This window comes from Numenius arquata, chromosome 8 (genome assembly GCF_964106895.1).
Source record: "Numenius arquata chromosome 8, bNumArq3.hap1.1, whole genome shotgun sequence".
NCBI lineage: Eukaryota > Metazoa > Chordata > Aves > Charadriiformes > Scolopacidae > Numenius > Numenius arquata.
In genome coordinates, this window is record NC_133583.1 from 41,003,315 (window position 1) to 41,028,650 (window position 25,336).

A 25,336-nucleotide genomic window follows, 5' to 3' on the forward strand; every position below is an offset into this window, starting at 1 on the left:
GTATTCAATAAATACTAGTATTCCCACTATGCAAGTCTTGAAAAAAAAAAAATCATGTAATTCAAGTTATTGCAAATAAATACCTAGCTATAACTTTATAAATATTTAAATAAAATTCTGCTAAGTATAGGTTAGCCTCCTAAATATACAACTGAACTAACAAATCCATTGTCTACAAGTCAGAAAAATAGTTCAGAAAAACAGGTTTCTTTTTGGAAAGTTAGACTCCTACAGATTGCTTTTAGGGCAAACTCAAAGCACACTATCCCCTACTTCCCAACGCTCTGTGCTAGCTGTGCTTCTTTGGTTAGTTAATGAGTTATAGACTTGAATTAGGTTTTTGTTGATTTTTTTTTTTAATTTTAAAATCCAGATAGAAAAGTATCTCAATGAGAAAATATGCATATGCTGTCAGTTTGCAAAGGTTACAGAAATCGGCAAACCCACCTCAAATCCCTTCTGTTCTTAAGAAACATACGCTGTCTTCCCTCTGTCTAGAATAATTCCTTTCAACCTGGAGTGCCTCAGACGAGAATCTTTCCTTAGCCTGTAAATGGCCAAGGAAAGCTCAAAATGCAAACTGCTATTTCCTTTGCAGCAAAAAGTGTATGAAGAGATCTATCCCTCTACTGGAAAATGTAATGGAAGTGTCAATTGGAAGCATAGAAGAGTCACTGATCTACTGACAGGAGTTACTGTTCCTTAGTACAGTAGATATGTTGTTTTCCAGAGCTGTATGGCATCCTATTCAAAAGCAAAGAGCACATATTCCTGCTCTTTCCTTTAAACTGATGCTTACTGACAAATATTGATGGGTGCACCTGAAGTATTAAAACTGGGTTGTATGTAACAGAACTCCAGCAATGTGGTGATTATTCGGTTCCTTCCTGTGTAACTGTCTTTAAAGTGTTCTCGACCTGCTTCTTATGTTTTTTAGAGAAATTCCTCAAGGAATTGACCAATTTCCATGACTGTGATTTATGGAATTAAAAGTATTATCATGTAGGCCAAACTCCAATTCAGGTATTACTACCAGCACTTCTCAGATCATTTCAGAGTTAGGCTCTTCCCATTCTACAGCAAGCGATACTGCAAGCCACTGTTCTATGCATCTTACCTCACACTGTATTTCAGTGGCGAAATTACATTGAGTAATTTTTCAAAGATTTTGCCACATTGAGTGTTATAGGTAAAAGGTTTAATATTAACATAGAATGCCAATTTAGGGCAATATGAGATAGTTTTCACTACCAAGTAGCAAAGCTCCTGCAATTATGGCATGCTGGGATAAATTCACAGTTCACAAAGCTTAGCAAGCACTTGGCATAACTCTGAAATTAACGTCTTGCTCTGATAGGATAAACAAACAAAAAGCTGATAATCCATGTCATTGCCAACAGAAGAAAAATGCTATTTTTACTTGGCTGACGTAAGCAGAATTTTTCCTTTGCCATTTACAATACTTCATTAAAAAAATCTTACGAGCACTCTTACAGAATCTCTTTGTTAATCCACCACTAAAATGTGGGAAAGAGGATGCGGTACTTTGCTAAACATTTTAAAACACCTCTCTCACAACATGTTCATTAGCAGAAGACAGAAGAGAGAAAGAGTGTGAAGGGGGGAAATAAAAAAAATCATACATTTTTACCACTTGTCATTCTGCAAGTAAGGGACGATTGATATACTTTTGTATAAATGTATATACCTTTACAAGTGCAGCATGTGGATAAGAAGTCACTCTGCATTAATATCCATTGTGAATAGGTCTCCTGAACACAAGTGATTTTTAAGACAGCTTTTTTTGTTTATTAGTTCTGGCTTTTTTTTTTTTTTTGGTGTTTCTGGTTATATGCAAATACTTCAACAAGCGAAGTGTTCATAACAGTGTAATTGATCTAAGTTCTAATTGCATCTAGGTTTGTTTGTGAAGGGTTTTTCTTGGTTTAAAACAGAACAGCATGCTTTTATATCTACCTATTGCACAATTAATTACTTTTTCATTGTGTTTCCTATTAAAGTAATTCCTCTATTAGACTAAATAGCTCCAGAGAACCCATTTTGGTCTGTTGGCTCAAGGACTCCCAGGAAAAAATAATAATAATAATTAAAAAAAACCAACCTCTAATTAAGCCATTACATAGAAATGTACTGAAAGAGTCTTGGAGAGTTTATGAGTAAACAACACCTGTTTAAAAAACACCTCTGTAATAAAATGCAGTACAGTATAGAAATGATATACCATAATAGCTCCAGATGGAGCTGCTACAGACAACAATGCACTTAAAATGTTTATTATGGGCTTTTTTTTTTTTAAACTGTGGTTAAAAAAATTCCCCAAAGGATATTTAAAGCATAAAAACTACTTTAAAGGTTCTGCCAAAAAGCTGTTTTTTAATCAATAAAAATAAAAAGAACAAACATTACATCTGGGCGAGCACTGCATCATAACCCTACTCTTAATGCCAGGTTAGTGCAGTAACCTCCGGCCTGTGCTCACAGAGCTATTGCATCTGTTGGAACACCACAGCCTGTCCTGACGAAGGCTGGAGTATCAACAAATGTTTCGCTCTGAATTTCTCCCTTTGCGTACTTAGGTGAGAACATTAACATTCTTACAATAGTTTTATATAAGCAACAGAATTACAATATTATGATTTAATAACAGATTTCTGCTATTAAATCAGGCTTCTAAAAATATAAAAATATTGGATATTGTGAGTGTCTTTCAATCATACTTCAATCTTCACAGTTTTAATAAGGAATACCTAATTAGAACCATCACTTCAGAAGTATGATGTGTATTCAGCTGATTTCATGTAAATAGATAAACAGTTAAAAACATTTACTAAGATTAAGTACAGTCAAATTGCAAAAACATACAATCTGACAATATTGTCATGTGCTCTTTCAAAGAGTGCATAGGACATATTTCTGCAGCAGTCAATACAGTAAACTCTTTTGATGCAATCCCAGTCAAAGCTGTAAACATTCTTAATTGCAGTTTCTTGGAAACTTTTTGTTCCTTTCAAGTTTTTATTAGCAAGTTGCACTGGGCATTCCCCTGCCATTTTTTTTTTTCCATCAGTTACAGACAGTATCATCATCCACCTTTAACCCCTCTGGCTGTTCAAAACTACTCATAAGCATTTCTTCAATAGATTCAGGGTAGTAATCCTTTCCGTGCAGTGCAAAATGACACTTTCCACGTGCCATTGTTAGCAAGACCCGCAATGCATGATCTTGAGAAGCAGGCTGATGAGGAAGTCTGCTATGCCTTAATGGGATTTCCTGCAGGTTTTGGATCATAACCGTATAGGAAAGTAGCTGCTATTACAAGGACAGCTCCGAAGAAAAAGACACTGAATAGAATAAGGATGAAAAAAAAAAAAAGGTTAGCTCATTTAGTTGATGCAATTTTATTTACATAATACAATCAAAAGAAAGGACATTTTTCCTCTGTGAATAAAGAAAGATAACTTGTATTTGTCCCATTTATAAAGAACAAAATAATTCACATATATTTATTATAAAGGATGTAGGAAGAAGTTGAAATAAGAAACTTACATCCACAAAATAATGTACCATTACACTAACATATTCTGAAAATGAAAATTATAGTTTCATGGAACAATCGTCAAAAGTAATCAGACCAATTGTTTTTCTGTTTTCTCTTGTTTTTCTTTTGCTTAAAGCTCTGTGCAAAACACAAGCAGAAACTAAAGAAGTGCAACTACCATGGTTACCCAGCCACTTTTAACATCTTACGTACATCACGTTATTGGAGTTGTGTTTGCTTTGAAGTCCAAAGCTTATGTCAAATTACTGCTGCCCAAGAACCAGTTCGCAAGTCAGTATAATCTAATTTTTGGCAGATACATAAAGATTTATGTAAGGAAAAGATAATAAAGGCATCTTTTGTATTATGACATATGGTCCTTTCAAGTTGTTTTGACAGTTACAAGTCTGAAACAAAATATGCAAAGCCAACAGACAATCAGTACACATTTTAGAAAAGAATCTTGTCATAAAGACATGACAATGTTGACAATTTGATCTTCTGAACCAAATGCTAAAAAAACTGTGGCACATGATATGATAATCCTTCAGAGAATACAGTTATCCTGTTTCTGGACATGATCCACTGCAACACATTCAAGCACTTAAGTACTTTACATCTATTATCCCAATCAAAAATATTTGTTGAAGTGACAGAAACAATCATGGTTTCAGTTCAAATAAATTCAGTTGGCATAAGCAAGGTACTAAAGATTAAGTTTGATTAACTCAAGTTAATCAAGTTTTATTAAACGAGATTGCTTTAAGTGCTACATGCTGCTAGCTGGCTCCATCACATTTAATCATTTACTTCTGTTTTCATTTTCACCATGTTTGCACACGCTGATAAGTTACTTATTAATTTCCCATTTCAGCACAGAGGAATTCTTAAACTACTTTCTATTTGTTTTGCGAGGACAAGTATAGGCTACTTATAATTTAAGTTCAATGTCTTCCACTTTTTAAGCCTTGTTCTATTTCCTGTTTTGAATGTTTAAAGTAAACTCCTTCAAATATTGCAAATAATACTTTTAGATAAGAAGATGTTTCTTTGTATCAGATACAAAAGTTGTAAATATTATTCAAAATATTTTTACACTATGAGTAACATACATGAAGTTAATTATAAGCAAAATCCTAGTAACGTATCTGAAAGTCGGAATATCACTTCTACACGCCATATATTAATATGTATTGCCAAGATAAGCAGTATTCTGGAGCCTACCCACGTACAAAACCTGCAGTGCACAGAATTACTAAAATCTGATTCACAAAACATAAGGACACAGTGTATTGGGCCTAGAACCACATAGCAAGCATTTTTGTCTCTCAGTTGAGTGTTTTCACTAATAAATATTGTCTCTAGAAAAAAGCTTTGCCTTTGGGCTTCCAGGTGTCCTTGGGCTGTAGTGTAACTTCCATGTGTGTGTGATTGCAATTGTCTCAGAATGTTTTGAGATTGGATGAAAACCAAATAAAAAGATCATCATCATTATAATTGTTTGGCCATAACTCCACTTGCAATGAGATGACTTGTGGAAGATCTGTCCACTTAGAGGACAAAGAGGAAACAAGAGATAGGCAACCCCTTTGTCATGATCTTACTCAGAACAGCCAGCAGGTGGGGACTGGTTCAAGGAGCAGAGCCAAATGCAGTGCAAAGCAAGCGTCAAAACTGAAGAGCTTCAGCATAAAAGCAAAGTAGGAGCTGAACAAAACTGAGGGAGATCAGGGAGGGAGGAAAAGAAGAGAAAGGGACAGTGAACTAAAACCACAGAGCCTGCAAGAGAACGGTTTGGCAAAAGCCAAGAATTGAGATTCAATTATTCCTCACCTGTGGGGAGCTGTATCTTACAGAAAATTTAATCTTGCCAACTATACTGAAAAAATGAAATACTAGTTACAGTATGCTATGAAATCTAAATATTCTAAAAGCGTGGCTTGGACTGTTTTTTTTATTTATTTTTGCAGCTATATCTGGTAAGCATTAAGTTTTCAACTTTTTTTTTCCTTCAGTATACCTGGAAAATAATTCTTACCTTGTAGGGACAAAATCTTGCAGCCAGAAATAGGAGATCAACGTTGACAGTATAATAGAGAGAGAAGTTGCAAATCCCTTTAAAATGTTGTCCGCATACTTTATAACAGCAGCAATCACCAGCCCTCCAAGTGCCTGAAAAAATACTGAGGTTCAGATTTGCAGCCTGACAGTTCCACTGATAGCACATATTTTAACAACACGCGCTTACTTTAGGAAAAGCTTTTGTCTATGTTTAAGAGCATTACATTTATTTTATGTTATGGATATGTACTGTTGAAGATAAATATTTGAGGAGTCCTTCTTTCCCCATTAAAGAAATTGTTGATCGTATTACCATCTTTAAATTAATGGAAATGCTTGTACTATACATTTCTAGCCATGGGATGAAGGGTATATATATATTATTTTTTTTAAAGATTGCAAAAGAAATAATGCTTACATGCTTTTATGTTTCACAATGCTTAGTCATATACTTGCTATATATTTTCCAGGTTTTTATTTAGAGGTTTATTCTAATAGTGATAGATCAGGCTTTTGACGATAGAATTCTCAATGGCTTCAACGACACCCATTAGTTTTCCCAGTCATTTATAGAAGAGTAAATCCCAAGCACCTTCACAGAAACATGGGATGCAAGGTATCTCACCTGTAGAACAACAACTATCCAAGTAAGTTTATTGTATCCTTGAAAAAATCCATTCTTTGACAGTTGTTCTCCGTCATAAATGTATACACCCATCAGTCCAAATATGCTACCAAAAAATCCTGAAAGTACAAGATTGATTTAAAAGCTTTAAATCAAAAAACATGCAAACAGGTTCCTTGTCATCAAGGACTGCTCACATATATCTAATTTTAAAAATAGGACCGCCACTTGCAATACCATTACATTCAAATGCAATCAGGATTCAGACAGATATTCTCTTTTAAAAGCTATTTTCTACACTTATAACAAGTTCTGTCTATTTCCATTAGGACATTCTTATATACTTATCTTCCACTGCTTTCTACAGGAATGGGGTGATTGCTTTCTACTGGAATGGGATGGCGTATAGCAAAATTCATTTAAACACAGTTTCAGTTTTCCTGAAACTAGTCATAACTGAAGGCTGAAGTCACACTATAACGTGGAGAGAAAAACAAGGAAAACTTTCAGTGGAGGAGACGGTCACTGACCCAGCAAGAGCAGGACCTGTCAGTTTGACAATTCAGACAAGTATCTTAGAAGTGGGGTTCTTCTGAACCGGGTCTCAAACACAATGAATGTTTACTAGTAGAGACATAATGTCAAAAGAAGAAATCGAGATGAGATTTAAAAGTTTATAATTTTATGAGACTAGTGTTCTTCTATCAGGTGGGAAATTTTCCTAGTCCCCCCAGGCATGGAAGTAGTGTAAGCTCCTTCTCTATGACTGACATATGCTCTAGTCCTGAGCAGGAAAGGGGGAACATTTTTTCCATTCCATTTCTGTGAAAAGCTGATCTCTATTTTCACCACATTGCTTTGTGTCTGAAAAGGGGGCATTGTTTTGACCAAAATAAAACCTTCCATGTGACAAGAAATAATTCTTTTTGTAGACGTAACTAAAAATGTAGGGTTCATTTAGATTAAACCAATTACTTCCATTTTCCAATTGATTTGCTAAATGAATAAATAAAATCAATTATTCATACATCTCTAATATGATACTGGTATGCATTAAAAACTGAATTTTTCGAAAATTCTTCAAATATCTTTTCCAATATTTTCTACAGTGCTAATAATTCTCTACAGATATAAAAATGCCAGCCAGGTTGGACATACGGTTTTTGTTATTTGTGTTTTAAGAAAAGCTCTCCCTCAAAGCTCTTCCTTATGACCAACCTGCACCCGAAAGATACAATGTCTTCTGTGGGCAACTATCTTGCACTTATAGAAGGGATACACTAACGTATTTTTGAAATTGTGGTTTCACATTTTAAATATTTTCTAAAAGCTGTATCAGGAAACTCTCTATGAAATATGACAACATAAATTTCATTTTTGAACTGAAAAAAACCTTAATAATAAAAAAATTCTACTGAATTTCATATTGAGGCAAATTTAGCTCACTGAAAAAATAAATACAAAAAATGAGGTGATTCAATTTTCACTATTATCACACACATTGCAACACCCCTGTGATAAGCACAGACATCTTTAACCAGATCAGGTTGCTCAGAGCCCCATCCAACCTGACCTTGAATGTTTCCAGGGATGGGGCATCTACCACCTCTCTGGGCAACCTGTGCCAGTGTTTCATTACCCTCACAGTAAAGAATTTCTTCCTTGTATCTGGACTAAATCTACCTTCTTTTAGTTTAAAATCATTACCCCTTGTCCTATCGCAACAGGTCCTCCTAAAACAAAAGGATATTGCTTAAGTCATATTTCCAACCTATAAACCTGGACAAGATTGCTTGAGGTGAGAGAAAACTCATTCAGGAAAATGGATCAACTCTGTGGCCAGTTTAATATCTAAGGTCTAGAAGACGCAGAACTACTTCAGTAGTCTACTGCAAAAAGAATCCTGCATAAGATAACAACATTCTTTAGAAAATTTTAAATACAAATTCAATTGACAGATTCTGTACAAACTTACAGACACTTTATAAGCAAGTTAAATCAAGAACTAGGATGAGATCAGAAAGCAACTGCCAGAATTCTATCTCGCAGAGTCTATACCTTTGGTTTTAAAAGTACATTTATGCAGAACACTAAAATGTTGGTGATATTTTTTATTTTTATTTTACATATTTATCTTAATTCTTCAAAATGCAGTATCTCTAAGAGATGACTAAAATTAAACTTACCAAGCTGAATGTTTCTGATCCACACAGACTGCTTAGTTTCCTTTAAAATTTTCTCAAAATAAACCCCAGCAAATCCACTAGAAAAGCACGCTATAAGAACTGCGATCAGGCCTACAAATTGAGATCCTGCTGAATGTTCCTTAGCTGCTGTTGCTTGAGAGTCTGAAGGCCACTAAAAACAGTTATACAAAATTCACTGATAAAATCAAGTCATGACCATCTATAAAATGCAAATTTTTTTCTAGCAATAGTAACAGTTACTAAATGCAGACAATCACATGCTTGCGAAGTTCTGTATTTTGTACCATAAATACTTTTAAAGGGCTGAAAAGCCAAAATTTTTCTTTCTACATATTTGTAAGGAGTAAAATTGTGCCTGAACTGGGAGAATACCCACCAATTTAAACAGGTCCAGAATTTATTATAAGCCGTAACTGCTTCTCTATTCCAGCATGACTTATGGTCATTCAGTCACCAACTTTTGCCACCCAACAGTTAATTATTTTACAAATATAAGCACACTTAGAAAACCACTTACGCCAGCTGCCTTTAAGATGTGATGAACTGCCTTTTGCATGTGCACCTCTTCACTGATTATGCAGACGACTAAAGCTGAAATATATTAAGCTAAATCTTGCAATATATCTAATGCTAACAGAATAAAATGCAATGCCATAGACAAAAACATACTGAAGAGTCTGTTAGTTATCAGAATGTTTTGTTCTCATTTTAATTATTAAATTTGAAAACTCAAATAAAATTTAATCCTCAGAGTTGTTTCAAATATTTAAGTTTTAAAATAAAGATTTCAAGGATACACTAAAATCTGCTAAAAATTCCTAGAATATTCTCTTATCTCATGATCCTGCCCTCTGAGAACTACAAGCCTCTATGCCTGCACTATTTAGAAGAGAGGCCAAGTTTGCCTCTTGAAAAAATTCAAGTAAATTTCCCATGCTGAAACCACATCATAAGGTGAGCAGCAGGACTGTGCTGTACAGAAGATCTGTGAATTCCTAATGTCTGAAGAAGTGTGCTAATAAGTACTGCTATCACTGTTATTTATTTGCAGGTTGCTCCAGAGGCCCTGTTACATTCTACAAGAGAGCACCAGGACATGAGAGAGGTGTTATCTTCTGCATTTGAACCATTTCTGTTGTCATCTAGCCCTGGCCAGTTGTGATTCATAGTTCCTGACAGTACTCATGTGCAGCTATAGAATCAGAAAGCTGTATAACCAGTATAGAAATGTAAGTTCCTTGAATAAACACATTAAATAAACACAAACCACCTGTTAAAGTTTACCTGCACAAATGCCACTCCTGTCATCAGTATTACTAATGAAAGCCATTGGTATACACCCAATTTCTTGCTCAACATGGACACAGAAAACAACGCTGTGGTAAGAATTTTCAGTTGATATGTAACCTAGAAGAACCCAGAAACAATTACTATCATATAAGTTGTGTTTTTTTGAAACTTACAGAGAAATCCAAATGTACAATACCTGGTATGTGGCTGCATCTAGGTTTGACAATGCTACATAGAGCAAGTTATTCTGAAGTGTATAAATTCCTGAAGGAATAGCAAGTTTAAGAGTTTCCATGGGTTTATTAAGGATTTCATCATGTAGCACTCTGTTCAGAGTCCGTAAATTGCACTCTGCCCAAAGAAACAATAAAAGAAATAGACATTCACTCAAAGGAGAGTAAAAAACCCACAAAACCAAAGATAGCTATCACTGCTATCAAGACCTCAAAATACTGTTTGACTTTCATGAGCTTCATATATGTAAAAAAAAGACACTCTGTCTTCCTAGAATAATATAACTAGAACAATTATTCAAAATATTTTAAGTAAAACTTACTGAAACCATAACAATATTTGAAGATGATACATTAAAGAGTATCACCTAAAAATGCACATGTAGGAGCTTAGAGAGTCATCAATATTTATGCATATACAATATTTTTAAGCTGTTGAAGATAAAATATGTGTGTCAAGAAACCGGATAAATTCAGTATAAAATGTACAAAATAAGAATTTGAGTAAATCTGAATATATATATATATTTTTTTTTAATCTTAAAACTGTGCTTATTCCTGTAGTAATGAAATTGCTTCCTCCCTTCTGTATCTCCTGTTTAATATAGGCTTCTAAATCATCATTCATGGTTTGGACACACTTAAAGCTTTTCATTTTTTCCTATTTCTACATATGAATTTATTAAAATGCCTGAGCAAACACAAGCTTCAAGCTGTTAGTAGAAAAATTATCCTTGCACTCCTCAGTATTCACATTCTTTAAAGAAAACTCTTCAACAAATATACAATATCTTCTGTCATGCGTTGAGGAGTGAAGTATGATTAGTGTCTTTCCAAGACTATTTCTTACATGAGAAGGGAAATGCTTTGTTGCACACCTGTACTCACATGGCTGATTTGCAGTTGCCACTACAATACAGCATATTGATAAGGAAAATTACTTGGTGCAAAATTTGACACATACTGCTGTCTTTGTAGACCAATAGAACACAGGCCAAAATCTTCAGAAGTTCAGCAATAACTACTGCAGTAGAGGATAAGTAACGAGGTCCTTCTTCTTTCAGTGTCCGAGAATAACGCATGGTCAAGACTAAACTTGTGGTCTGAAAAACCAGGATGCCCAAGGAAACGTATTTTAAATTGGTAGACATTTCTTCACTTTTTTCTTCCTGTAACAGGAAAAAAACCAAACACAAACACAAACCCAGGCTTAAAAGCTAATATTGCAAACAGATGTTTCCCTTAGAAATCAGCACATTAAAAAATGTTGCCCAGGGAGCTCAACCAAAGGAAAACAACAAACCTAATCTGATATTTAAAAAGAAAAAGGAGGTTAACAGTTTAAAGTGTTTTTCAAATACACAATGACAAATGGAGAAGGATATCAGAATATTAGGAGAAGTGATAACTAATAGAGAAATGAAATATTTCTTATCTGTAATAATAATAAAGTAAAATAAGGATTAACTGATAATCAGCTTCCCAGTAACAGGTTTCACAAAAGAAATCTCCCAATCATGGATTTCTTTATGTAGGTGAAGGCTCAGAAGATATTTTCAAAGCAAAAAGGCCCCACGCTGTGGTACTGCCGAATGCCAGTACCCTTGCTGCAATGAGTTACTCCTAGAATGAAGGGATCTTCTCATTCTTCCATCTCTCTAAAGTTTTACAGATTGCAGTTTCTGCCTTGTCCGATGACACAGTGCCAGTATAAGATAGGGTGATGCTTTAAATGAAAGTGAGAGGTATGCCTGATGCTGAAGGAAAAGGAAAGTTGTGGGAAAGTAGGGTTAGATAGGAAGACGTGGGATGGAGGAGCTGCAGGGGAGACAGCACTAAACCTGTCCTACCGATTATCCTGCTCAGAGAAAAATCAGTTGAGTAAAGCTGTATCACTCTTATCTTTACCACAAACTTTCATTAAGCTGACATGGTTTTCTTTGCCCTTTGTCACCAATTAAAGCATTCACTTAATGCAGGACTATCAGAGAAAGTGATTCTCATTTTGCAAACATAATATATTACAAGGAAATGAAAAATGCATCACTGCTATTCAGAATATCATATATTTTTCTGCTATTCTTCATATTAAGTATGAAGAATTTCCATATGCACAGAAATTAATGCTCTCTATAAGAAATTAACTACTACTGCCTTCACTGCCCACATATTCAAAACCAGCAGTGTTTTATAATGCCAGTAAAATCAAACCAGTAAAAGTTAACAAATATGTTTTCAAGTAAAAGAAAAACAGTAACAAGTCAAGACAATGAATGTGGTTCTCACTTGTAGAAGTCTAGAGATGGCATAAGCAGTACTTACTGGATGCATATGCCAGAGCTGTCCCTATGCATATTTTACACCTACAGACAGACAAGTTTTGACTCATTAACTATCTAGTTTTGTACACACTGCTGAAGGATGTGCTGGTGCCTCTAAATATTTGCAGCTGAAACTGAAGCTGTTTCTTGCTGACTACCTCAAGATGCGTTTCATAACAAATTTACTGCTATTTTTTCAGAAATCTAAAGTGTTGTGCTATTCAAATATTTATGACTTGCCTTTATCTTGTCTCTAAGTATTAATAGATTTTCTCCAGTCAAGTATAAGAAGTCAAATTAATACCTATATGACATGGATACTTAAGAGACATTGCAGTAGTGTGCAAAAAAATATGAACTGTGAACAGCCACAGAGATATGAAATACATACTTGTATCCTACACAATAAAATTGTTTACCTCAAGAATCATACGGATGTAAAAATATTTGTAAAAGGCTATCAGAAAATGAGGAAGAAAAAGATGCCAGGATGCAGAAACCAAGGAAGAAATACACAAAGATTTCTTTAGGGAATTTTAATAGAAGATACTTTTGTATGAACTATGATCTCATTTAAGTTGCTGAAGAGACAAATACTAAAGATGCAATTGCAATGGACAACATAAACCAGACAGAAATGTAAAGCACGAAGGAGAAGAAAGCTGCAGACAAGGTTCAAGATTTACTAACTTCTTCCACAGGTTCTGCTGGAATAACCCTTTACATGAGGATGTTAACTGTAGACTTACGCACCCTCAACAATAAAATGGAGAAGATCAGTTAGTCACAGGAACATCTTCGAAGAACAAATTTTCTACAGCTGAGAACAAGGAGGAGAAAGAAGAGAACAGCTGCTGTGAAGGGATGAAGAGGGGATATGCAAAGTCAGAGATCATACTCTCTGGAGAAATATCAGCAGCATAGAGAAGACAGAGGGAGAAAAAGGGAAAGAAAAAAAAATACAGAGAGAGAAAATACAGAACTGAACTTTATGAAAAGGTCTGCCTGTGCTACTGGAGAAAACTGACATTGCAAAACATATTCATGTGAGCCAACTTGCACAATTTCTTCCACCTTTTCCATCTATCTCATTTTTCATTATTGAGACCTGACAATCTGGAAACACAAAGAGCAATATATGGTCAAGATGAACAACACCAAATTTCATGAAGGCACACTTAGAGATAAATAAGTTTTTAAACTTTTGGGGTTTCAGTTTTCAAAATGCTTCTGAACAAAATACAGATAATGGGAACACACGTCTCCTGAACTCAGACCCAAATTTCTGCATTCTGTGAGCCTGTGAAGTGACAAAGGGTTTTACAAATGTTCAAAATTCTCAGAGATCAATTCCTGAACCTTCAAAATAGGTCACAATATCAGAAAATAATGTTCACATTAATTTCTTGCTGAAATACAACCATCATTTACTAAGCAGCTTGAAATGTAATTTTAGAAGTAAATCACCAATACCTTATTTATGAGCAAGTATCAGAGCATTCAGCATGGAAACATATCAACAAGTGCAAGAGTTTAATACACCCATCAGCAAAGCTGTAAGGAATACATACCACAATATCTTCTCGAAATACAGTCTTGTCTTTATTAGTAATCATGATAAAAAAGGGAACCTTGCCAGACAATGTCTCAAAAAGGTGCCAGAAGCAGAAAATATTTCTTTACCATAATTCACTAATGCAGTTTCAGACTTTCCAAAATTCACACAAAATTAACTTTAAGCATCCAGTGCGATAGCTGTCAGTGGTCAGCAAGACAGGCTTGTAGAGAACAAGTGTGGCAAGTTTCATGCTGTACTTGCAAATAGTTGGTTCTCAGAGCAGGAACTACAAAGTCCTGAAACTTACTATGTCAATAAAATAACCACCCTTTAATGAGCACACATAATATCTTATCAGCTCGCTCTCCTCACCCCTCTTTCTTTCTTTTAAACGAGCTGCATATCAGTTCGTAGAACTCGATGCAAACTGGGGATGAGGTCCAGAAGAGGAGCCAAGTACTGACCTTCAGACAGTTTAATTGTCTTCAGCTGCAGTTTCACAGCAGGTTTAGATTTACAGATTCCTACCGGAGGTGTAATGCCTCTCTTCTAGACATGAGTTCCTGCTACCCTCACTGTAACAGACTGTGCAGTCATATACTAAATGAACTATTGTTTTCATTAACAACCCACACTTTGATTGTCTTAAACCAATAATGAAATGAAAATTCCCAGCGCATTTCCCGTACAGAGTTACAACCAGGCTTAGATTTCTTATTGGGCTTTGGACAGACTACTTAGTACTCTGCAGGATGCATCTGTCCCAAAAATCAGATTTAGGTTTGCTAATTCAAAGACTATAAGTTGAGTGGTCACATTAATTCTGTGACTTTTGAACTGTATCTTACAGTGAGAGGTGCTAAGTACCTGCAACTCACTGACTGTAATGTAGCCTGTCACATCTGTTAACTTAGTGACCAGGCTCATCATTCTTCTCTTTTATTAGTTAGGTTAAAAAGAAAAGTAAATCACCGATGTGTAGTTCATTCGGTATACGATCTACACACACCCTACAGCCAGCAATATGGAAGGCAAGGAAAGAAATTAAAGGCAGGTCTATATGGGAAGTCAACATGCAGGAAGCCAAGATGGTATTTACAGCCATGATAAAATGCAGATGGGTACTGTGTGAAGAGTTGTTCTCCTTAAAGGAAGAAAACTCAGGAAAGGTTTTACAGACTCAGAAAACAAAACAAGACAATCTATATGGGAAGTAATACCTTCAGCTCATTCAGCACAGTATCATACTGTGCAAATCTGTTCAATGGAAGTGGAAAACCATAGAATCATAGAACTATTTAGGTTGGAAAAGACCTTTAAGATCACTGAGTCCAATCCTTAACCTAACACAGCCAAGTCCACCACTAAACCATGTCCCTAAGTGCCACATCTGCACGTCTTTTAAATACCTCCAGGGATGGTAACTCAATCACCTCCCTGGGCAGCCTGTTCCAATGCATGATGGCCCTTTCAGGGAAGAGATTTTTCTAAATATCCAACTGAAACCTCCCCGATGCAACTGGAGGCCATTTCCTCTTGTCCTGTTGCCTGTTACTCAGGAAAAGAGACAGACACCCACCTTACTACAGCCTCCTTTCAGGTAGTTGTAGAGAGTGATAAGGTGTCTCCTCAGCCTCCTTTTCTCCAGACTAAACAACCTCACTTCACACATTTCCATTTCATAATATTCATTCATACAAAATGAATAAATTTCTGACTTGCAGATTTTCATTTCCTTTAGTAATTTCTTCACCACAGGCTAAAATTTCATATTTTACATTTTATTTTTATATCGTCCCTACACTTTCCCTCCTAAAATACCAGTAAATTCTAATGTTCGCAGATCAAATACATTAAACCAAAAGGAACATAATCAATTTGACTTAATGAACAGTAAACATACCATATATATTTTATTTTCCTCTATCTATTCTTAACAAACCTCACTAACATTAATCAGGATTTACTACATGAGCAACAAGAACATTACAGGACATCCCTTAACTTTAAGATTTTGTCTTTTAAAGATCTGATGCTATAAACTTTTGAGTTTCTCAGCTGCTAAATATCTACAGTAACATAATTTTGTGCAAAATTAAGGATTAGTTTATGAATTTATCCTATTCTTGAGTTTGTAGAAGATCTCAAAATCTGACAGAATTACTTTTGTTTGAGGTATCTAAAACACTAAAAAAAGACAATTCTAGAAGGAAACATGACTAATTTATTTTATATACTTTTTAGTTAAACTACAGAGACTAGAGCTATACCACATATTATGGAGATCGTTCCAGCAAGCATGGCCCAACACCATCTGCAAGAATGAAAGAGCAGGGGCACCTCCACAGATCCAGGCACTCCCAAAATTTCACACTATGCTGATACAAATACATTAAGATAAAGTGAGCACAGAACTGTTAAGCCTCAACTTTGTCTAACATCAAGTACCTAGTTGATTAGCACCTTTTAGACTCACTGCAATTTTAAGGTTGGGATACCTTACATTTTCACACATTATTTTATAAATAACAAGATAGTTCATGCATAAATGATCCAAATTTGGTTTATTTGACTGTGCATTTCTTCTTCATCAATTACATTGAAAGTTCTTTCAGTATCCCGAACTATCCAGTACTCTACATTATATTTCAATAGTTCAGTCTGAATTACTATGGATGCTTTTCTTACAGTCACTGCAGCTGCATGACTATATTAATTAAATTTAATTTTCCTTAGTTTTCTGAAACTTTAAGAGAATATCTGATAAAACTTAAAAAAACCCAGCATCCAAAAAAACACAAGCACCCAACACTATCTCAAGAAGTATCTCACACAACAAAAAAAAAATAATTAACAATGATTTCCAATATGTCACATAGCAAAAAAGCAGGCTAAATTCACAGATTAAAATAACAAAATGCTGTGATTTGACAGAGCAATCCACAGTAAAAGTCATGCATGCAATTACTTTGTATTTTAACTACCAGGTAACAGATGTGACAGGCTACATTACAGTCAATGAGTTGCAGGTACTTAGCACCTCTCACTCTAACACACAATTAAAGTCACTTAAAATAGTTTCGGGGTACCTGTGGTCATGATGTCAATAAATCAAGGTCTCATTTACCACTGACACATCTTTACAACAAGTCCACACAGATAAAATGAGAGGAATTCATGACAGAGGGAAGGTAAAGTGTCCTGCTGATTTAGGCTCCCATCCTGCAATTTCCACCTCACTGGCTGAGCCTAGGATTCTGCACTGGCACAAAAGCAAAGGCCTTCCTTTGGCCTAAGGATGAACCGTATTGAGAGTGAATGCATACAGAGTAACAGAAAATGGTGAAACGAGGCCTTTCCAACAGGCCACACAGTTAATATTTGTATTACTTTTTACCCATTTACCAAAAGATTTGACATGAAAATAACTTCTACTGGCAACTATTTCTTTATTCCTCCCTACTCTGTCAAAAGGAAAGTTAAATTAAAAAAAAAAACAAAAAAAACATTACTAACTACTATTATGCTTCCAGTCTTCACAGTGATGGAATTATGTGAATTACATTCCTTCCAGCCTAGCTGTGAAATGTGTTCACTGCTGATGGTCTTTTAGAGTAAGAAGCCAAGTTATAGGAGTTACTGCTATTGCTAGCTCTTATTGCATTTTATGATGAACGTGTTTAAGACTGCTTAACCAAAAGGCACTTGCACATTAGCTAAAATACAAAGCCAAACATAAGCAGACAACCAGCCTCTTAAAACTGCAAAAGGTCAAGTTTAAGAACGAGAAACAGAGAGGAAAGTAAAGCACACTATTTCATTCCAGTGGAACAGGTATGCACACAGTTCCTGGGCATTTGCTTTGAAATCAAGACAGCAGATTAAGGACACAGGATGGTGTTCTTGTATTTCTTAAATGAAATGTGAACCCAGTTCTGATGCTACACCTGTACAAATATAATAAGCTGGCAACAAAAAGCCCAACTGGAAAGTGGAGCAAGAGCTACCTCACGGAACTTGAAGAACATATTTTTATAAGACTTCCTTCTATGTTTTAGAATGTCACAATCTTTTCCATCTTCCTCACACTTGATACAGGTTTCTTCTCTATTCTCTCCCATAAGCCATCTATATTTGTCAGCTGTTTCTCCCCAAATACACGGCACTTTTCAACTAAACCACTGCAAATCATTTTATCATTTAAAAACTTACCTTGCTCTTTTTTTTGTTTTTCAGTTTGTTACTCATTCTTCTTGCTGAATACATTATAATGTGGATTAAGTACACTATGGAAAAAAATAAGCTATGTTTTTCTTAGAGCTTGTATACTTCTTCTTAAGAAGTATTACTAAAAGCAAATCCTCTAGCAAAGTTTTTTCCTTACTCTTCTAGCAGAAACTGAGCAACAAAGATTTTTTTCACAAGAAGATTTCCTTCAGGCAGTATTTCCAATTTCTCCATTTACATTAAAAAAACTGGTGAAAAAAATTAAAAACATTACTTTATTAAAATATTATTTTCATGACAAGGATATCAAGCACAATGCAGTAGAACACTGGTGGACCTTGCTCCTGCAACGTCATCTAGCTCCCCAGTCACAACCCTATCCTGGCCTTTTAAAATAACACAGATGCTTTTTAACATTGGCAACTGCACTTATGCACAGAACAGTTACACATTAAATTGTAACTGCTAAAGATTAACCAACAATTTCTTTTCAACTTTGCTCCAAAAACCTAGGCTTTTGCCAAGGATAGTGGAGGCTGTATGAGTAATTCACTCAACCAGGAAATTCCACCATTGCCAAGTCTAACAAAGGGAATGCAATTACATATTAACACCTAATTTCAGACAATGCTATAAATTGGTTGAGACTTGGGTAAGGTCTTCTTATAGTTTGACAGACCTAGCAGAAAGGGAACTTAACGCTGCTGAGGTTCTTTATGATCTCACAAAGTTGTGGTGTTTTTTTTCTTTTGTGGGAAAAAAAAAAAAAAATCACCATTCTAATCTGGTAGGAATGTCTCAGGCAGGAAACATTGGGCATTGTGAACCTTAAATGTAAAATTTGTAGCTAAATACTCTTTAAGGCCCCTCCTCCCCACCCCACCCTTAAACCTTTGCATCAAACCTAAGAATACAAAGATAAGATTTGATTGATGAGAATTTGGTTTGATGAATATTAAAGAAATCACATATTGAGTATAAATATTCAGTATCCAGGAAATTGAGGTCCTCATTGAGCTGAATGTAACACCAGTATTTCTTGTAAGATAAAGACCTCAACTATGTGCACAGTAGTGCAATAGCTTTATATTGACATAACATAACATTGACATAACTCTGCCTGCCAGCGTGGAAATTTGATACCACCCTAACTGAGGCCTTAATTGCATCTCTCTTTTGCAAACAGTACATACACTGTGTCCATTGTATAGATCACAGTATCGAAAGATCCTAATAGACACATTCAGATTCCGTAAGGGAGGAGGTATTCAGTTCCGTTTTAGCTCAAATGCCCATCCCTCCCCTCAAGCATACAGGAGTGCAATGCCATGAACTGAAGCACTGCCTGAATGCAACTCCTGCAGATGTATCAAGACCACAGATGAGCTCAGTTTAAGGTGCTAAAAGACTAAACACTGAAAAGAGCTGGGGTTCAGTTACAGCTTACACTTGTGCTATTTATGAATTACTAATCAAGTCTGGGTGCTCAAGGCAATGCAGCCACCCTCAGTCAAGGTGACCTAGTTTGAGCAGAAAACACAAACCAGATACTACAGTGAAAATAAGTCTGTAGACACTTATTGCAGAAAGCTAGTAATTACAAATAAAATTAGACAGCTGAACAGTATACTTCAGGGGTATAAGACAAGAAGGTTCAAAAATTCAAGGAGAAAATGCTGAACTCCTAACCATCTTACATTACTATGCTAGATCCTAAAAGGTCCAGATATTAATAACCCCTCCACTGCTCTAGAGACACCCTCTATTGATGTGATCCAGCTGTGTGGCCTCCTGAGTTCCAATGAAGGCACTGAGCCTGCACAAGCAGCATGCATATAGGTATGAACTGAAGTAACTGGTGAAGAATAAGGACAGGTGGCAAGCAATTCAAGATTAATAAGAGAGGAATAACTATATCTAGCAAGCCTGTCCCAAAGATCAAGAATGTATTGCCCTCACTTAACACTGTCAAATCTGGAACTGCTTTAAGCAGATACATGTGATTTAATTTCCTTAGGTACCTGGTTCAGATGATCCCTGCCTTTTTGTTGTTATTGCAAACAGCAGCATAACTAGCATAAGGAATTAGGCTGTGTAGGTAGCCTGTAGCATTGTTAAAGACATAGAATCACTCCTAACAATACATTGCAATAAATAAAGCAAACTTATACTTACTACCACTATAGCCTTTCCCAAAACCAGTATTTTTGCTACACATTTTACTTGTACAAACCAGAACATCACGCACCCCAAACCAATGGATCCTTATCTCCCATAACTGTAATTTTCAATCACAAGTTTTCACGATGCCTAACAATGTACAAGGGAATCATGAGCTAGTTTCTATAGGAAGAGGTTATTGTTCCCAACATTGGAAAATTTTAAGATTTGGGTGGGCAGGGGGCTGGGCCATCTTGTCTAGACTGTGCTTTTGCCAAGAAAGATTGGATCAGGTGATCCTTGAGGTCCCTTCCAACCTCCTATTCTATGACTGTAAATAAGTTTCTCCATAACTAACGCCTCCCTCAAACTCACCCTGCAGCCTCTAAAGAAACTTGATCCTGCTTATTCTTCTATAAAAGAAAAGCATGCATCACAGAGCTAGAGTCTACTCTAGTAAACTGCCTATGCAGCAACAGCTTCTGTGGAGCAGGTCCTGTGTACTAACTTAACAAAGAAGAGCTGAACAGGTCCAGGCTCAACTCAGTCCATATACAAAGAGTTCAGATGAGTCAAGTGCAGTACCTATGGAGAAAGGCAACACCAAAGATTTTGGGAGAAACAGTCAGTCATCTAGCGTTCATTCTAAACCCCATTTTGTCAGCCTGCAAGTACGTTCTTTGAAAAGCAAGGGTTGCCTCAGATCCCAACCTTCCTGTGTAGAGACCACTACGGCAGATAAACTTCCCACTGTGGTGCTCACTCAGTTTTTGAAAGGTTTGCTGCAAAAGTTCTTTATGTCCCAAATAACACATCCCTCCATTGCAGAAAGCAGTCTCAGTCTTCTCCACCCCATCATTCCTTAAAAATCTTTTCTCTGGTATCCAAGTCTTCCTCGCTCTGATTTAAAATATAGTTTATAGGATTCAATAAAACAAAAGACCTTGGAGTACCTTTTGGTGTTTGTTTTTTACCTTTCAGTCTATTCCATAATATGTATTATCTCATTGTGTTCATTATCTCTGCATGTTCTGGATTTCAGACTTAACCCATAAGCTTTGTACTGCTACAGTGTTTCTCACATCAAAAACTCAGGATGAAATTGTGATGTCATGAAAATACTCATGAAGCGTGAATTTGTTAACTTCACAGACAGCATTACATCAAGCTTAGTGAGCACCTTCTCAGCAGAGTGCCAGCCACACCTACACCGAGAAGAAACCCAGAAAGTGAGCCACAACCTTAGCAATGACACAAACGCCGACCAGATCCGTATCTCTTGCCAACTTCACAGATAGCTGCATCCCTACAGTAACTTCTCCCTTCCCCTCCCTTCTTCCCTCCCTCCCTCTTCCCCAGACCGTTCCATTTACAGACATTTCTCTCAGTATCTCCTCAACCCCACTCTCCCCCTCCCCAGGCTGCTCCCACAGACCTGCTTCCCACTCCATCCACCAACCCCAAACGTCTCCCTCTCCCACACCAAGGGCCTCCCTCAGGTTTCCTCCCTCATCCATAACGCTTGCACCGCTCCCTCCGGGGCGGCCTCAGCCGGGCTCTACTCCTCCCGGTCCCAACCCAGGCCTCCCACCTGCAGCACCCGGCCGCCGGCCCAGCTCGCCCCTCGCTGCCGGCTCCGCTCGGTGTTTCCGGGTGCCGCGGTCCCGTCCCGCAAAGGCTCGGGCTGCAGCCGTGGCTCCGCCCGCTCCGTTCCCAGGGCCGCGGCAAAGCAGCGCGCCCCGCCCGTCACCGGCCCCGCAGCCGCCACGGCGGGCAGCGCAGCGATAGCTACAGGGCTGTGGGGTGAATACTCGGTAGCCGGAGCGGCGGTGGCTGGGGCAGGAGGGATCCCGTTCCAAACGCAGCGTTACCCACCCGCACCGCTGCCTCCCGCTGCCGCCGCCATTGGCGCCGCGGCTCCGGCCGCCCCAGTGGCCGTTGGTGGGGGGGCGGCGCGAGGGGCTGCGCGCGGGGCCGGCGCTACCACAGCGGCCGCCGTGGAGGGAGCGGGGTTCCCTCAGGGGGACGGGGCGTGTTTCACCGAAAAAGTCGTCTTTTAATAGGGGTATTCCTGCAGCGAACGGCACGAGTATTTCGTATGAAATCCATGATGAATTTATTAGAGCTGTGCAAGGCTAGTTCGAATGGACCTCTCACAGAGGACCGTTCCAAAGAAACAAATTGCGTGGCAAATCTTGAAGATCGTATTTAGGCAAAACTCCTTTATGCTTCAATTACAGCTTCAGATATTTCGGTTGATTTACTGATGGTTGGCAAAGGACCCTATGTCCTGCACAGTGTGTCACATGAGAGACAAAAATGGGTGAAATCCTGGCCCCGCTGACAATGGCAGCAGAACATGAATGGAAATTTATTTCATCAATTACAATTGTAAAGCAGGGGAGACAAGCACACTGCTAATAAATGCAGTTTTAATACTAGGCACATGTTCAATGGGACATTGATGAGGAGCATGCTTTAGGAGAACGCATGTTGTTAACACCAAGGAAGGTCAGCCCATGGCCAACGCTGATGGAGAATGGATGCAGCGCCACTAGCAGTGGTCACTACATGAAGAGATGGTGGCCCTGGCAGCTCCCAAAGAGTTTGCTGCAAGATACGGAGCTGCTCCTGAACTCAAAAATGGGCCATGGTCTTTCTGTGACCGCATCCACTGTACCTGCTTGCAAGACGTCAGCATCGTTCTTGAAATTAAACTTGCAGGTGTATTGGGTACTACAGGTTAGACTAAAGACTTGAGAAAAGGAGCCAAGATACTATCAGTTATATAAACTTAATTAAATTTCCATTCCTTCCCGAGGGAAAATGCGTTGTTTTTCAGCAGCTTTTACACTATCAGCGTAATCTGGTATGCATTGCCTCATGTGCTTCTCTACAGAACTGTAGGTATCTGCAGTCGCTTTGAACAGTGTTCAGTATTTCTTTGCTCTGAGCTGTTTGGCTTCTCTAATGAACAAACTTTAATTAACCCACAAAAATTTCAGTCCCATGGAATATTCTATTTTGCTTTGCAACCTCCATATTGAACTTGCATTTGATCACAGTAAACTAAAACCAATACTCTGATATTATTTTAGCATCTTTTCTTCTGTCCCATGGAGGACTGCTTATCAAATGTTTATGTTAGCCTTGTTTTATGCAAAGATAACCATGCACAGTGCTCAGTTTGCATATACAACAATTTGTTTGACCTCCGCTTTGGTTAATAACCAAATATTTTCTAAGTATTTGTTTGTTGCACCAATCAGATGTTCATCGCATTCCCCATTGGAAATAAAACCAAAAATAAATCATATAGGTAGGGTACAATATGCTCTCTTAAAATGATGCCTAAAACACTGACAAAACTAATGACATCTACTAATGACTAAAACCAAAGGTAAACTAACAAGAGACATGACATACTATCTAGACATACAACATAACAGCCAACTAGCATCTGCCAATAAGGGTGTTTTTTTTCTTACATCAAGTAATTAATCTAATATTACTGAATATAATCCATGTCTAGGATGCCAAGCAACTCTTCAAAAGTTCATATAGACCATTTTGATGTAGCAGCAGCGAGAGCAAAGGCACTCAAAACGCTGAATAACAGCAGGAGTTGAGGAGTGGAGTGTTTCCCAGCAGAGCTCTGTAGAAAAAAAAGAGGGCAACTTCATAACGCCGATTCAAAATAGTTCAATTTATTACTATTATAAAAGCATCAAAAGTTTCAGATAAATTTTTTCCTATTAGCCCCTTTTGTTATGTAGACATTTCTGGTGTTTCAAGGTCATGTGCCACACCTATAGTACATGTAAATCAACAGGTGTTCAGTTTTCAAGTTTTCCTCATTTTTGTTGATACTATTCCCCTTTATTATGTTGCACATGTATTCTCAAACATGTATTCATATATAGGAAATCTGACAGATACCTCACAGTATAAACGATACTTTCAGTTTCCTACAGTATGTATAGAAAGAAACCAGTAGAAACTACAAAGAGGAAAAGTGCTTACCACTTGACTGCCACCCGAGGAAGGTGAATTCTGAAAACAAACAAACAAATAAATTTAGAAGTGTTCCCACACAATGGTTTTGAACACAGTTTTGGCTGTGATCAACAAAATTTCAATAGCATAACCCACAGCACAGTTTTAATTTGTTCGAGAGGAAAGTAGCTTTGCATAGATAAAGTAAATAGTTTTAATTACATACTCTATCTCATCTTATATTTGAAAATTTCAGCTATAATTAATGAAAGGGAAAAGTCTATTTTTCTCTCATTCTACTAACATATTTCATACAGAGTTTTCCATCCCTATAGTTGAAAGGGGATGTTAAAAGCTGATGAGTACTGGGAAAAACAGAGAAAAAAAAAGTGCAAAACCAGGTATCTTGCCAGTGAAAAACTCAAGAATCTAGATTTATAAAAAAAAAAAAAAAAAAATCAACTGAGCCAACCCTATAAAAATCTACACAGAGAACAGGAGTTTAAAAATAGAGGACAGCAGAGTGTAACAAGGCCACTAACTGGAATGTGAAGCAAGATGGATTCAGATTTAAAATGTAACATAATGAAATAGCTTTCCCAGGCTGAGGCCATATTTTCCACAGTGTTTTTTTAAGTATGCTCTAACACAAATGGAAGTAATACAGAATGTTCTCTTCAGACCAAATCATCCCGAAATTGCTCTAGAAACCACCCGGGTTCTTTGTTTACTAAGAAAAGAAGATGAAAATGCTGTGTTGAGAGTATTCTTACCGGTTTCCCAGAATAAGTGCTTCCTGAGGCAGAGCCGCTCTGTAAAACGGTTATAAATAATTTATTTTTGTTGTATGAGATTCTTAGTGAATTGTGTCCAAAGAGCACAAAGTGGTCTTGAAAATGCCCTAGATATTAGTAGTTTTGATACTGACTTTGATTTTACCTTTTTCCTTGCACTTTTTTCTCTATTTTAATTGAATCATCTCAAGTAAGCACAGCTGTCCTCTGTATTCCATGAACAATTTCAGAGGATTTTGAAAGCAACGTATCATTGACCAAACTACAAAGTTTGAAACTGAAACAGTTATCCTGATATTTAAATA

The 25,336-nt window shown here is 37.0% G+C and overlaps 1 protein-coding gene across 6 annotated transcripts; it reads right to left on the bottom strand.

Moving 5' to 3' along the window:
* Positions 1–1,185: 1,185 nt before the first annotated feature.
* On the bottom strand, positions 1,186–22,165 carry SLC35A3 (solute carrier family 35 member A3). 6 transcript variants are annotated; one of them, XM_074151557.1, is made up of 8 exons: positions 22,117–22,165; positions 10,940–11,144; positions 9,939–10,093; positions 9,737–9,859; positions 8,432–8,603; positions 6,246–6,364; positions 5,598–5,731; positions 1,186–3,362 (listed from the first exon to the last, which is right to left on the bottom strand). In XM_074151557.1, the coding sequence occupies exons 2-8, from the start codon at positions 11,124–11,126 to the stop codon at positions 3,272–3,274; spliced, it is 981 nt and encodes a 326-aa protein (XP_074007658.1). In that variant the 5' UTR covers positions 11,127–11,144; positions 22,117–22,165; the 3' UTR covers positions 1,186–3,271. The 6 variants fall into 6 exon arrangements, with proteins under 6 accessions (XP_074007658.1, XP_074007656.1, XP_074007657.1 ...); XM_074151555.1 differs by lacking the exon at positions 22,117–22,165 and adding an exon at positions 18,067–18,120; XM_074151556.1 differs by lacking the exon at positions 22,117–22,165 and adding an exon at positions 13,868–13,912.
* Positions 22,166–25,336: the final 3,171 nt, after the last annotated feature.